Source organism: Pristiophorus japonicus, chromosome 15 (assembly GCF_044704955.1).
Source record: "Pristiophorus japonicus isolate sPriJap1 chromosome 15, sPriJap1.hap1, whole genome shotgun sequence".
Classification (NCBI taxonomy): domain Eukaryota; kingdom Metazoa; phylum Chordata; class Chondrichthyes; family Pristiophoridae; genus Pristiophorus; species Pristiophorus japonicus.
The window spans coordinates 102,782,633-102,798,233 of NC_091991.1; the positions used below are offsets into that span (position 1 = coordinate 102,782,633).

The following is a 15,601-nucleotide window of genomic DNA, read 5'->3' on the forward strand; positions in this document are numbered from 1 at the left end:
AGGGCCCACCAGTGCAACTACAAAGACTATGCATGCAAAGGCTGCAAAGAGAAAGGGCACCTTCAGAGAATGTGCAGAAAAGGCTGTACTCACCGCGTCTCTGATGCGTTGGCTAATCACCGGGGCCCCTACACAGATGAAGGTGAAGCTGCTCAAACCCTGGAAGAAGAGTATGGAATCTTTACCTGCTCCACCGGAAGTTCTCCATGGATGATGGAAGTGGACATCGATGAGGTCCCAGTCTCCATGGAGATCGACACAGGGGCGAGCCAGTCTGTGATGAGCCAAATGACCTTTGAAAAAATTTGGATGAATCCTGCCACTCGACCAAAACTGTCGCCTGTCCAGGCAAAGCTGCTCACCTATACCAAAGGTAAAATCCAAATCGTTGGCTGTGTGGACATCCAGGTCTCCCAGGGCGGCGTGTTACACAAACTCCCCCTGTGGATTGTAGCCGGCGACAGTCCCACGCTGCTGGGCAGGAATTGGATGAACCGGGTCCACATCAGGCGAAGTGGCCCTGTGGAAGAAAAGACCACCACAGCCCACCTGCAGGAAAGCCAGGAAATGGCTGCAGCACCAGCAGCACAAGGAGAAACACGTAATCAAAATGGCCACCACCATGCCGCCAGTGAGCATGGAGGAGCATCACATGACACCAAGTGGCCAATCGGATTTGAAGGCTCTCTTAAAGGAGACCGGTAACCAACAAAATTTAAAGGGGAAGTTTCAACTATTTGAGTACACGCACTTTAAAGCTAAAGATGTGATTAAAGGATGTAAGTATGAAAATGTATGCAATGTAACAATGAATTGTGATGATGGTTTAACTAATGTGACTAATGATATGAATGCAGGTGTCAGTAAGGTTAAGAACAAGTTTACTATGCTTAACAATAATGATAGAGATTGTGAAATGCCTAATGTAACCATGTCTGTTGAAACCAGGACACCCAAAAGTGATACAAATGCTAGAATGTATAATGCAAGCTCGACTATGTGTGATCAGAGCCAAGGTGTCATGTATACCGGTAGGACACTGCCAAAGGACATTGGGTCCGACAGGGACCATGCTGATGCCAATGGAATCCCCTTGTGGGAGACCCCCAGGTCCAGCAGGCTACCTGACCATGTAGCCTGGACCTTTAGAACGAATGTGATGCCTCTTGCAGGACACACACAAAGGCAGTGGGAGCAGACCCACTACAGGGACAGTGGTCAATGGGCAGCCCAGCCACCACCAATGGCAACCTGCACCAGACCAGCCCTACAGCCCCTGGCCACCAGGGCCAACACCAGGAGCATGAGGCCAATACCCTTCAGCTTCCCTGGCAAACCCTGGGATGACCTGACCCTCATCCCCATTGGTGGACAAGGAGCCCACCCAGTCTTGTGGCCCTACCCACCGCCCCACAACTACCCACATCACAGTGTATACACACCACCCACTGCTGCTGTGGCTACCTCCCCGAGGAATCCCACAACAGTGACACCCACATGGCCTGTGTGTGAGGGAGGGGAAACTTACAAGGCCAGCCTCAAGCACAGGGGTCACACCTGGCAACCACACAACCCTCACCACAACCTCCCATAGCCCACCACTGATCACCTCCCCTGGTCATGACAACTAGGATATGAAAAATACTCAGGGGGAGTATTGTTGTGTATGCATGCCTGTTCACTGTGTGATGTCTGTAACACTGTCATGCCACATTGAATGTACCCTTACACTGCACACACCTTACCCTTACACCAGATGGTGCTGCTGCTGGAGACCTAGGGGTTGCCTGCACACGGCAGGTAACCCAGTATAAAAGGGAACTCACAGCTTGTTGTCGTCACTCAGGAGCTGCTAATAAAAGACTACAGGTCTGCACAGTTTAAGTACCATACACTGCCTGGTGGAGTCATTACTAAAGGTGCCTACATACACCACAGAGAGAAAGCAGGAAAGGGGTACTGAATGATCAGCCATGATCTTATCGAATGGTGGTGCAGGCTCGAAGGCTGAATGGCCTACTCCTGCACCTTTTTTTATGTTTCTATGTTTCTGTGTAATTTCAGTTATTGTCATCCTCCTTGACTGTAACTTTTATTGCAGAGTATTATTTTAAAGCGTTATTGCATTGATTCCTGAATTGAAGCAGCACCATTACTCGACACCTTGGCTCCAGGTTGGACAGAAAAACTAACGTGACACTCAGCTGATTGTTGCTGCCACTATATGTCTGAAAAAACAGGTGAGCAGGAAGTGGAAATGGTCATTCCTTCATCCTGTGGACATTCAAAATGGGAGCCTTGAAAGAAAGAAAGACTTGCATTTATATAGCGCCTTTCACAACCGGACATCTCAAAGTGTTTTACAGCCAATGAAGGCTTTCCTGGGAGACCAATTGCCAACTGAACTATTTCCATTTTAAAAATAAAATGAAATATATGTATCAGAATCACAATGAGTATCAGATTAAAAACTACTGCCCTTTTGTGTAAGTGTTGTGTGTAAAAAAGGCAGTTGCCCCAATTGCAGCCTATCTGAGTTGTATGATGCTGGAGGTTCCCTACAATGGGCTTCCCCAGTCTCCCTTGCAGTGTTGGCAGGAGATGGGCAGGAATCCTAGGCAATGGCAGAAATGCGTCTTTGTGCTGTTCCTCCAGACATCCTGCTGATCTTCCACCGAAGTTACGACGGAGATCGGGAGAACCCCGGGTAAATTAGTGATGATAAAGTGAAAGAAAATATTATTTTGGATAAATGTAATGATTCTGTTGCTATCTATTCCTGCTCAAGTAACACTCTAACAAGACACAATACATCTAACTATTAGAGCGTGCTTACTGGGAGCAGCTTTTGCCTCTCTTAAATTCATTTGGCACCTCCACAAGTGATAGAATGAGAGGTGATCTTATCGAAACGTATAAGATTATGAGGGGGCTTGACAAGGTGGATGCAGAGAGGATGTTTCCACTGATGGGGGAGACTAGAACTAGGGGGCATAATCTTAGAATAAGGGGCCGCCCATTTAAAACTGAGATGAGGAGGAATTTCTTCTCTCAGAGGGTTGTAAATTTGTGAAATTTACTGCCTCTAAGAGCTGTGGAAGCTGGGACATTGAATAAATTTAAGACAGAAATAGACAGTTTCTTAAACGATAAGGGGATAGGGGGCTATGGGGAGCGGGCGGGGAAGTGGAGCTGAGTCCATGATCGGATCAGCCATGATCGTATTAAATGGTGGAGCAGGCTCGAGGGGGTCGTATGGCCCACTCCTGTTCCTATTTCTTATGTTCTTATGTTCTTATGATTTATTGAAAGGCATGATCTTCCCTTTAGTTTGGTAAGTATGCACATTGTGTGTGTTAACATTCAGACACTTATTTTGATAAACAGTATGCAAAGTACTGCAGAATAGCAATAAGCCCCGACATCTAGAAGTACAGCTGGATGAATCTTATTGGAACTGATTAGTAAACATTAAAGTCGTGCCTTCCCTTTTCCACTTGCTCCTTGGGCAACATTATTGGTCAACTGAATCTCTGTGTGCAAGCTATCTATTCTTCCATAAATACTTTATTATACTTTAAGCATTCATTCATACTTTTATTTGCAGATGTAGTTTCTGGAGTGAATTGACAATTTCAATTTAAATTAAATCAGATTATTGAACTAGTGCTTATTCCTATTCAACAATGTACATTTTTGTCAGCCTGTTATCAAAGCACAGTTGCATTGGTCCTTTATCCCCATTGCCGAGTTTATAATACGTATAAAGCTCCCATTTAAAGCATTGCATTCAGCACTGGGCACCGCAGCTCAGGAAGGTTATATTGGCCTCGGAGAGCATGCAGCGCCCATTCACCAGAATGATACCGGGGCTAAAAGGGTTAAATTATGAGGATGGGTTGCATAGACGAGGCTTGTATTCACTCGCGTATTGATGGTTAAGAGACGATCTAATTGAGGTGTCTAAGGAGATTAGATGATGTGATAGGGTAGATAGAGAGAAACTATTTCTTCTGTGGGAAGCATAACTTTAAAATGAGAGCCAGGCCGGTCAGGAGTGATGTCAGGAAGCAGTTCTTCACACAAAGACTGGTGGGAAGCTGCATCTCTCGACCAAAAAACCGCTGAGGCTGGCAGTCAAATCAAAATTTCAAAACTGAGATTGATCAATTTTTGTTGGGCAAGGGTATTAAATGTTATGGAACCAAAGTGGGTAAATGGAGTTACACAACAGGCTCGAGGCATTGAATGACTTTCTCCTGTTCCTATGTTCATAGGGCCAATTTTAAAAGACCCCATGCCTGGCATAAATGGGGTGACAGCTGGCTTCAAAATGGCATTGGGTGACTTACCATCCTGTTTATGCTTTTACCTTAATGCTTCAACATTGTCTGTTGTTGCAGCTCTAAGGTAAGAGCAGTGTGAGGGACACATTTTGGCCTTTGGCATGCAGTTCAATGTATATAAAGAAAAATTGAAAGGAATTGTCACCAATTTTTGAAGGGTAAAAGTTTTAACTGCGTTCATGCTGGAGATGGCCACCTCTCAACATGAACACAAATGATCAGTGTACAATCTCACAAGGAAAGAACATTCCCAACTAACACGGGCATTTCAAGGTTGCTTCAACAGACAGGAATTCCAACATTGTTTCGAAATGTATTATTGCTGGTAAACTGGCTGTCGAGATATCTTCTCAGAAGTGCTTCAAAACTCGGTGGCTGATATTTCTTTGCCTTCAGTGTGTCCGCCAGGATTTCCTTGTTCACATCTGGGTAATTAAGAAGCAAATGAGATTATTACATAACTAAAAGTTGCAAAGACAAGAATGCGAAAGTGGGTGCTTAAATCACATTAGATAGAGTATAACCAACATTGGACCACGTGTGCTGCCCATGCTGGTGGTGTAGCTTGTGCAGGGAAAGGTTACACTGAAGCAGTTTCTCTTCACTCCTCTCCGTCTGCTTTCCACAGGTATTGAGGGTCACACAATTTCATAGCAATTTCTTTTGTGATCTCTTTTTAAAATAGCTGTATTCCATTTTAAAATGGAATGTATACCTTCATCCTTCCAAAGATACATCTTCAAATATAGGTTGTAATATTTTTACTTCACTATTAAACTACTTTTTAGATCATCAGTCCCTGAACCCAGTCTCAAGATTAGGTGGAACGGCACTGTTATAGTGGGCCCTTCACAACTCGCACTGGATCACATATTGCTTGCCGGCAGTTTCATCGGTCTATCTATAGTACACTTACAATGACTCGGGAAAAGTAATTGTGCAATTTTAAAATTGTTACATTTTTTAAAAGTCCATATTTTTTAACGTGAAGTAGAATTGAAGGGCTGGACTTTCCACTTTCAGGCTAAGGCCGAAAAATTGGGCCTTGTTCCAGCGATCACCTATCACCCGTGCTGATCGCCAGCTCAAGGCCCATTTTTTTTTTTGCGATTTTCCACTCGGCCTTACCCCAGCGATGTCAAATGGGCGATGTGAATTCTCGGCGATCTCACGATCGCCCAAAGAAAACAGAAGTGAATGAAAAAAAATCTTCCCTAGCAACGCAGTACTGCGCATGTGCAGGTTGATTTTATTTTAGGTTGATGTTCTATCCCGTGTTTGGGGAGGTCAGGGGTCATCACACATGCTCAGAAGCTCTGTGAGGGTCAGGGAGAGAGAGAGAGAGAGAGAGAGAGGAGAAGGTATTTTGTGGTCAGAATAAAGTCATTTTAATCGACATGGAGGCATCACTTGACAGGCATAGGGCCAAGCCTTTCAGCGAGGAGGCGAATGAAGCCTGGTGAATGTAGTGAGCACCAGGTGGGAGGATCTGACACGGGGTGGGCATGGGAAACCTCCACCCCGTGCATATTGCAGGATTTGGGCAGAGATTGCCGACGTGGTCACGTCGGCATCAAATGAAGCCAGGACACCAGACCAGTGCCGCAAGCGTTGGAACAGCCTATTAGCAGCCGTTAGAGTAAGTTGAAATTTATATTTATGTATTGTTTAATGATGTTAATAGCAATTAGAATCTGCAAGGTTATTTGGTTACATGTAAACATAACTAAATTGTGAAGAAATTTATGCAACCCAGCATAAAGTTAAATGTTGCAGTGTGAAATATGCAACGTAATGCTAATTTGTATTAGAACATTTAAATCTGTCAGTCTTAAATGTCTTCAGTGTCTTAAATTGCCTGGTCCATTTGCTTATGCCAGTGCAATGTTATCGTATCATTTACAGAGAAGATCTCGATCAATAATCGGGAGCAGCGCAGGACGGGCGGGGGCTCTGCCATGTTGCACACTCTGACTGCCTATGAGGAGCTTGCTGTGGCCTTGGTGGGCCCAGAAAGCTGTTCGGTCACATCCCGTGGTGTGGCCAAACCCACCCTTGAGACATGTGAGTAGTGAGAAATGTGCATTGTTCAATGTGTGAATCATAAGTAGATACTCAAAATACCGTAATTACGCATGTAATGTTATGCAATTAAAATGTAATTTGATGTTATGCAATGTTATGCAATTACAATCTAATGTTATGCTAATATAATATAATCTGATATATAATGGTGATGTACTATAGATGTTCGAATGAGGTCATGTTAGATCATGTTAAACCTTGTGATCATCTGTGTACATGATGTGAATGAAAGCATTGCAATGTTTTAAGAACATAAGAACATAAGAACATAAGAATTAGGAACAGGAGTAGGCCATCTAGCCCCTCGAGCCTGCTCCGCCATTCAACAAGATTATGGCTGATCTGGCCGTGGACTCAGCTCCACTTACCCGTCCGCTCCTCATTACCCTTAATTTCCTTATTGGCTAAAAATCTACCTATCTGTGACTTGAATACATTCAATGAGCTCGCCTCAACTGCTTCCTTGGGCAGAGAATTCCACAGATTCACAACCGTCTGGAAGAAGAAATTCCTTCTCAACTTGGTTTTAAATTGGCTCCCCCATATTTTGAGGCTGTGCCCCCTAGTTCTAGTCTCCCCGACCAGTGGAAACAATCTCTCTGCCTCTATCTTGTCTATCCCTTTCATTATTTTAAATGTTTCTATAAGATCACCCCTCATCCTTCTGAACTCCAACGAGTAAAGACCCAGTCTACTCAATCTATCATCATAAGGTAACCCCCTCATCTCCGGAATCAGCCTAGTGAACCTTCTCTGTACCCCCTCCAAAGCTAGTATATCCTTCCTTAAGTAAGGTGACCAAAACTGCACGCAGTACTCCAGTTGCAGCCTCACCAATACCCTGTACAGTTGCAGCAGGAGCTTCCTGCTTTTGTATTCCATCCCTCTCGCAATGAAGGCCAACATTCCATTCGCCTTCCTGATTGCCTGCTGCACCTGCAAACTAACTTTTTGGGATTCATGCACAAGGACCCCCTGGTCCCTCTGCACCACAGCATGTTGTAATTTCTCCCCATTCAAATAATATTCCCTTTTACTGTTTTTTTTTCCAAGGTGGATGACCTCACATTTTCCGACATTGTATTCCATCTGCCAAACCTTAGCCCATTCGCTTAACCTATCTAAATCTCTTTGCAGCCTCTCTGTGTCCTCTACACAACCCGCTTTCCCACTAATCTTTGTGTCATCTACAAATTTTGTTACACTACACTCTGTCCCCTCTTCCAGGTCATCTATGTATATTGTAAACAGTTGTGGTCCCAGCACCGATCCCTGTGGCACATCACTAACCACCGATTTCCAACCCGAAAAGGACCCATTTATCCCGACTCTCTGCTTTCTGTTAGCCAGCCAATTCTCGATCCATGCTAATACATTTCCTCTGATTCCGCGTACCTTTATCTTCTGCAGTAACCTTTTGTGTGGCACCTTATCGAATGCCTTTTGGAAATCTAAATACACCACATCCATCGGTACACCTCTATCCACCATGCTTGTTATATCCTCAAAGAATTCCAGTAAATTAGTTAAACATGATTTCCCCTTCATGAATCCATGTTGCGTCTGCTTGATTGCACTATTCCTATCTAGATGTCCCGCTATTTCTTCCTTAATGATAGCTTCAAGCATTTTCCCCACTGCAGATGTTAAACTAACCGGCCTATAGTTACCTGCCTTTTGTCTGCCCCCTTTTTTAAACAGAGGCATTACATTAGCTGCTTTCCAATCCGCTGGTACCTCCCCAGAGTCCAGAGAATTTTGGTAGATTATAACGAATGCATTTGCTATAACTTCTGCCATCTCTTTTAATACCCTGGGATGCATTTCATCAGGACCAGGGGACTTGTCTACCTTGAGATCCATTAGCCTGTCCAGCATTACCTCTCTAGTGATAGTGATTGTCTCAAGGTCCTCCCTTCCCACATTCCGGCGACAATTTCAGTCATGCTAACAAGTGACCATTTAAGAAAGAATGGAAAGTGAACAGTTAAGTAATGATAACAAGTGATCAAGTGAACATTTTAACTATTGAATAAAATTGGCCAATTTAGTGGCATTAACAATAAAAATAACAAAAGCAAGAGTATAATAAATTGATAACAACAAGTGACCATTTTAAAACAAGTGAACTACATAGAAAACAACTCCCCCTCCCTACCTGCGGCCACGTTCCCCTCCAGATCCTGTCCCACCCCGTGTTCGCACCCCACCCGCCCGTTTTGGTCAAATTAAAGGTCAAGTGGTTGTCGAGTCAGTGGAGTCCACTACCACTGAACCGTCTCCAGCATTACAGGAGGCAGAAGAAGAGGAGGAGCCACTGCAGACTCCTGCCGCTGTGCTTCAGCAGGAGGAGGAGGAGACAGAGACAGAAGGAGAGATTTTATTTGCGGGGGGGGGGCGGGGGGGGGAACAACCTGCGGCCACCTCGGTTGAGATGGAAGAAGCACCGGGACCAAGCGGTGTGCAGGTGGCGACGCCAAGGCACGTTACATTGCAAACGCCGACCCCACGGAGGTCCGGTCAGCGTGGCGAGCAATCGCCTGCCTTGGTGGGCCAGACAGAGAGCTTGATTTCCCTGTGCAGGGAGACAGTCGTGATTGGTCGCGACCTTATCCATGGGTTCGCAGGATTCTCTGCGAGCTGGGGCCAGTTTCCAGCATCCTGGAGCGAGTTCTCCCAGAACTTCTCCAACTGGTCTTCTGAGCAGTCACAGACTGCAGGGGAGACCTTGGAGGCTATTCGGCAGCAGACAGCCGCAACCAATGCCCTACAGCATGCGTTGCTGGCTGGACACAGCGCTGCACCCCAAGGTGTCATGTCTGCTCACAGCGAGACCCCTAGCACGCAAGCGAGTACGGAGGGCACAGTTCCTCCGGACTCGAAAGTAGAGCCTCAGGCTTTCGCTTCCTCTCCGTCACCTCCACCATGACAGGAAGTCTTGACATCCCACTCTGCACGACGTCTTGGTGTCGGTCTGCGTAGACCAAAACAGGCGGGTGGGGTGCGAACACGGGGTGGAACAGGATCTGGAGGGAAACGTGGCAGCAGGTAGGGAGGGGGAGTTGTTTTCTATGTAGTTCACTTGTTTAAAATGTTCACTTGCTGTTATCAATTTATTATGCTCTTGTTATTGTTATTTTTATTGTTATTGCCACTAAATTGGCCAATTGTATTCAATAGTTAAATGTTCACTTGTTCACTTGTTATCATTACTTAACTGTTCACTTTCCATTCTTTCTTAAATGGTCACTTGTTATCATTACTTAAATGGCCACTTGTTCCTTAAAATGTATTTCTTCTTTTAACCTTTTGGGGATTTTGAGGAAAGGGTGGGTTGGTGCGGGGGGTTGGAGGGAGGGTGTTGTTCATTAGTTGTTGAAAAAAACATTTGTTTGTTAAGAAAAATATATATTTTTCTTCAACTTTTGTACCTTCTCTCTTAGTTACATAAATTTCACAATGTAGTTTTTCATGCATAATTGTTCGTTTATTCAGTTTTCCCACGCAAATGAAACTTTTGATTAACCGTAACTGTAATTGAACATTTGAATATCAACAATAATAGTTCATGCGAAGTGTTCATTAATGAGCTGCTGACGCAAAAGCTGAGCGGCCGTGTAACTGCCACTGGCTAACGGGCTTCAGGAAAGGTGTGGTGGTACCGGTGCTAGATCGCCAGGCTGATTGCACTACCCTAGGTCCTCGCCCACGTCCTCTCCCGCCTGTTCCTCCTCTTCAACTTCGCCGGCTGCCTCTTCTGTCTCATCTCCTTCTGGGGGTGGATCTGCAGCATGATCTGACATTATTTGTCCTCTCTTTATAGCTAGGTTATGCAGCATGCAACACATAACAATAAACTCTACGACCTGGTCAGGGTGGTACTGTAGGCTGCCTCCAGAATGATCCAGGCATCTGAAGCGCTGCTTTAGGACTCCAATTGTCTTTTCAACAATGTTGCGTGTCGCTATGTGACTTTCATTATAACGCTTCTCTGCTTCAGTGACAGGATTACGCAGAGGGGTCATGAGCCAACTGGCAAGCCCATATCCTTTGTCCCCCGGCATCCAACCTTGACCTTCTGGCTGATTGACAAACAGGTCAGGGATAGCACTTTCAGTTAGGATGTGCGCATCATGGATGCTGCCAGGAAATGCAGCATTTACTGTCATAATTGTTTGATTGTGGTCGACAACAAGCTGCACATTCAGGGAGTGGAACCCCTTTCTGTTACGAAACACCTCTGTGTTCTTTAAGGGTGCTTTCAGGGCAAGGTGAGTGCAGTCTATTGCTCCCTGTACCTTGGGGAAGTCTGCTATTCTCGAGAAACCCAAAGCTCTCTCGATCTGTGCCTCCCTGGTCATTGGGAAGCTTATGAAGTCCATACTGTGAGCGTAAAGGGCTTCAGTCACCTGTCGAATGCAGCAGTGTGTAGCATGCTGAGAGATATGGCAGATGTCGCCAGCTGAAGCCTGAAAAGATCCCGATGCATAGAAGGCTAGGGCAGCAGTAACCTTCACCTCAACAGACAGTGCGGTTCTGATGGTGCTGGAAGGCTGCAGATCACCCTTGACGAGTTGACATATCTCATCGATGACCTCCTTCCGGAATCGCAGCCTCCTAAGACAAGCATTTTCAGACAAGTTCAGGTAGGATTGCTTCTCCAAGTACCTTCGTTGGGTGTATGGTCTCCTCCTCTGTCTTCATCTCCATCTAAGCATTACTGTGCCACCTCTTCGATTGATCCTTACAGTAACCAGTGTGTGAGCAGTTGCAATTAAAGGCAGGGAAAGCATGGGCCCCATAATCACTATCAATAATTACTTTCACTAATTTTAATAATCTCTCTACTCTATACTCTCTAATCACTGTAGCCTGCCCTCTCTGTACCAGTCAGTTTGATAGGCCCCAACAATATAATTAAATAACTTCACTATGTAAAAGCTATTTACTAAATTATTCCAATATATGAGATCTATTTAGCATAAATAAGTTGATAATACCTATTTATATTCCCTGTCCAAAATTTCTGAGTACAATTGTCGTCAATTTTACTCTCTAAATAACTCAGAACTAATTCTCCACCATTCTTCCGAAGTTAAAAATGGCATCCGTAGTGCCCATTTCCCTCTGTAAGGCCTTGAAAAAGCAACTATTTTTGAGCACTCTTTTGGGCCTTGCATCGGCCCAGCGAAGTGCATGCTAAGTGGTGAAACTTGGGATGGGCCTTGTGTGAGCGATCATTTGGGCGATCATCTCGGCGATCAAAGTGGAAACTTAGGGGCCTGTTTTTCCGGCGATATTTTGGGCCTAGTTTCCATTTTTTGCTCAAAATGGGCGCTAGAGGTCCATTTTGGGCCATAGATGGGCCTTAGATGGGCGATGTGAAGTGGAAAGTCTAGCCCGAAGGATTACCAAATTGAAGAATGTGGCTGTATTAAACAGCTCTGTATGTTTCTATTTGTTTCCATTATGACTATAATGAAAAGGAAGCTGGTGTTATGCTATTTTAATGTAACTACGACACATTGCTACGTACATTGTGCACAGTTACTGTAAAAATGATGGTGAGGATTACGACGGTCACCATTAATTAAGCACAAATCAGAGAGCAACTTCAGGCGAGGGCAGATGCGGAGTTTAGCGCAAAAATCCGCAAGTTGTTATTGGAGATGCACTGCTCTGCGGTAAGCTGCACAAACATGTCGTTTGGCTGTCTGGCTCCCTATTCAATGGTGAGAAGTTACTGTCCCTGCACAGGAAATACACACTGAACTCGAGATAGAAAGTTTGGGCGGGCTTGTCTATTTCAGTCTAAGTACTCTTTTTAATGGTGTGATAAGTCTTAATTACTGCCAAATAACCTCTCTGGCACTGAAAATTAACTTTTACATATATGGAGTATCATTCTGTCAGATTTTAATTGTTTTTAGAGATTTTAAAAAATATATAATTTTTTTACATTTTCTTTTTGTCTCTTATTTTCTATCCCTCTTAGTCTAATCTTTCCTTCTCTTTATTTCACTTTCTGTACTAAAAGCTGACAAATCCCCTGGACCTGACGGCCTAAATCCCAGGGTTCGAAAAGAGGTGGGTGCAGAGAGAGTGGATACAAACATAAAAACATAGAAACACAGAAATTTACAGAGCAGAAGGAGGCCATTCCGGCCCATCGTGTCCCGCCGGCCGACAAAGAGCCGCACGGCCCTCGGTCAGCAGCCCTGAAGGTTACATATAAACCAACGAACAATGAACAATGACGGACAGGCAAAGAGCACCCAGCCCAACCAGTCCGTCCCACACAACCGCGACACCTCTTATACTGAAACATTCTACACTCCACCCCAACCGGAGCCATGTGATCTTCTGGGAGGCAAAAACCAGATAAAAACCCAGGCCAATTTAGGGAGAAAAAATCTGGGAAAATTCCTGTCCGACCCATCCAAGCGATCGAAACTAGTCCAGGAGATCACCCTGGCCGTATTCGATTCCCTGCAGTACTTACCATTATATCTGCGCCGACCAACAAAAGGTCATCCAGTCTAATCCCAATTACCAGCTCTCGGTCCGTAACCCTGCAGGTTACTGCACTTTAAGTGCCCATCCAACCATCTCTTAAAAGTGGTGAGGGTTTCTGCATCCACCACTCTTCCAGGCAACGAGTTCCAGATCCCCACAACCCTCTGCGTAAAGAAGCTCCCCCTCAAATCCCCTCTAAACCTTCCACCAACCACCTTAAAACTATGCCCCCTCATAATAGACCCCTCCACCAATGGAAATAGACCCATACTATCACTATGTCCAGGCCCCTCAATATTTTGTACAGCTCAATGAGGACTCCTCTCAAACTCCTCTGTTCCAATGAGAACAAACCTAGCCTATCCAATCTGTACTCATAACTAAGATTCTCCATTCCAGGCAGCATCCTAATAAATCTCTGCACCCTCTCTAGTGCAATCATGTCCTTCCTATAATACGGCGACCAGAACTGCACGCAGTACTCCAGCTGTGGCCTAACCAAAGTATTATACAATTTAAGCATAACCTCCCTGCTCTTATATTCTATGCCTCGGCCAATAAAGCAAGCATTCCGTATGCCTTCTTAACCACCTTATCCACCTGGCCTGCTACTTTCAGGGATCTGTGGACAAGCACTCCAAGGTCCCTTTGTTCATCTACACTATTAAGTGGCCTACCGCTTAATGTATATACCCTTTCCTTATTAGTCCTCCCAAAGTGCATCACCTCACACTTCTCTGAATTAAATTCCATTTGCCACTGCTCTGCCCACCTGACCAGTAGATTGATATCCTCCTGCAGCCCATGACTTTCCTCTTCATTATCAACCACACAGCCAATTTTAGTGTTGTCCGCAAACTTCTTAATCATACTCCCCTATATTCAAATCTAAATCATTGATTATATACCGCAAAAAGCAAGGGACCCAGTACTGAGCCCTGTGGAACCCCATTGGAAACATCCTTCCAGTCACAAAAACATCCATCAACCATTACCCTTTGCTTCCTACCACCAAGCCAATTTTGGATCCAACTTTCCACTTTGCCCTGTATCCCATGGGCTTTAACCTTCTCGACCATCTACCATGTGGGACCTTATCAAAAGCTTTGCTAAAGTCCACATAAAATACATCATACGCACTGCCCTCATCGACCCTCTTGGTTACCTCCTCAAAAAATTCAATCAGGTTAGTTAAACATGATCTTCACTTAACAAGGTTTGGTTTTGATTGGTTTTGATCTTACAAAATTCCCTCGGTTCTAGAACGGTCCCAGTGGATTGGAAGGTAGCAAATGTAACACTGTTATTCGAGAAAGGAGGGAGAGAGAAAACAGGGAACTACAGGCCAGTTAGCCTGACATCAGTCGTCGGAATAATGCTGGAATCCATTCTTCAGATAAATGGTATCAGGGCACTTAGATAATCATAACCTGATTAGGCAGAATCAACATGGTTTTATGAAAGGGAAATCGTGTTTGAGAAATTTATTAGAGTTTTTTGTGGATGTAACTCGCAGAGTACATAAAGGGGAGCCAGTGTATGTAGTATATTTGGATTACCAAAAGGCATTCGATAAGATGCCACATAAAAGATTATTACGCACAACAAAGGCTCGTGGGATTGGAGGTAATGTATTAGCATGGATAGAGGATTGATTAACGGATAGAAAACAGAGAGTAGGGATAAACGGGTTTTTTTCAGGTTGGCAGGCTGTAACTAGTGGGGTGCCACAGGGATCAGTGCTGGGGCCTCAGCTATTTACAATCTATATTAATGATCTAGATGAAAGGACCGAGTGTAATGTATCCAAGTTTGCTGATGATACAAAGCTGGGTGAGACAGTAAGCTGTGAGGAGCGTTTGCAAAGGGATATAGATAGACTGAGTGAGTGGGCAGTAAGGTGGCAGATGGAGTTTAATGTGGGGAAATGTGAGGTTACTCACTCTGGTAGAAAAACAGAATAATTTTTAAATGGTGAGAAACTTTTAAGTGTTCAGAGAGATTTGGGTGTCCTTGTGCAAGAAACACAGAGAGTGAGCATGCAGGTACAGCAAGCAGTAAGGAAGGTAAATGCCATGTTGTCCTTTATTGCAAGGGGGTTGGTGTATAAGGGGCCGAAATTCAGCCTCCAGAAAATGCAGCTTACTGCTGGAAAGCAGGGGCTACGCGGCGGAGGCGAGCGGTCGTGAATTGGTGTCGAATGGCAGCCACTCGCGAAATTCTCCTCCATGCTTTTTCCGGCGGTCACCACTTCCACTCTGTTGCTGCCGATCCCTCCTAAGTAGGTCATAAATCTCCCGCACCTCAAGCTAAATTCAGGGTAATAAATCTTCGGGCCGCCGAGCGGTGCTCCCGACAGTTTCCTCTGTCGGTGCACCGTGTTCGCTGAGTGCACAACATGGCGGTGCCGTGGCCACCATGCTTTTTTTTGTCGGCCGACTACCAGGTTGGCCATACAATTATGCCCCCAGGTTCGACCGAGTCAGGCAGCCTGACTCCTCCTCTTGGGTGAAGGGTGAGACGTGGTGACGCACACACGTCATGACATCATCAGTGCTCTGCCCCGCCCCACATTATGACCAACTTCCACTCCACTCGAAAAAAAATGCCAAAGAGCTGAATTTCGCCCAAGAGGCCACTTTATCCACGGTGGC

General features: G+C 45.0%; 1 protein-coding gene across 1 annotated transcript in view; it reads right to left on the reverse strand.

Annotated features, from left to right (window-relative positions):
• Positions 1 to 4,625: 4,625 nt before the first annotated feature.
• LOC139281578 (ectonucleotide pyrophosphatase/phosphodiesterase family member 7) overlaps positions 4,626 to 15,601 on the reverse strand; it is a 103,605-nt gene continuing 92,629 nt past the window's right edge. The window contains exon 5 of the mRNA XM_070901732.1: positions 4,626 to 4,771. Coding sequence (XP_070757833.1) covers positions 4,626 to 4,771 — 146 coding nt within the window. The remainder of the gene's footprint in view (positions 4,772 to 15,601) is intronic.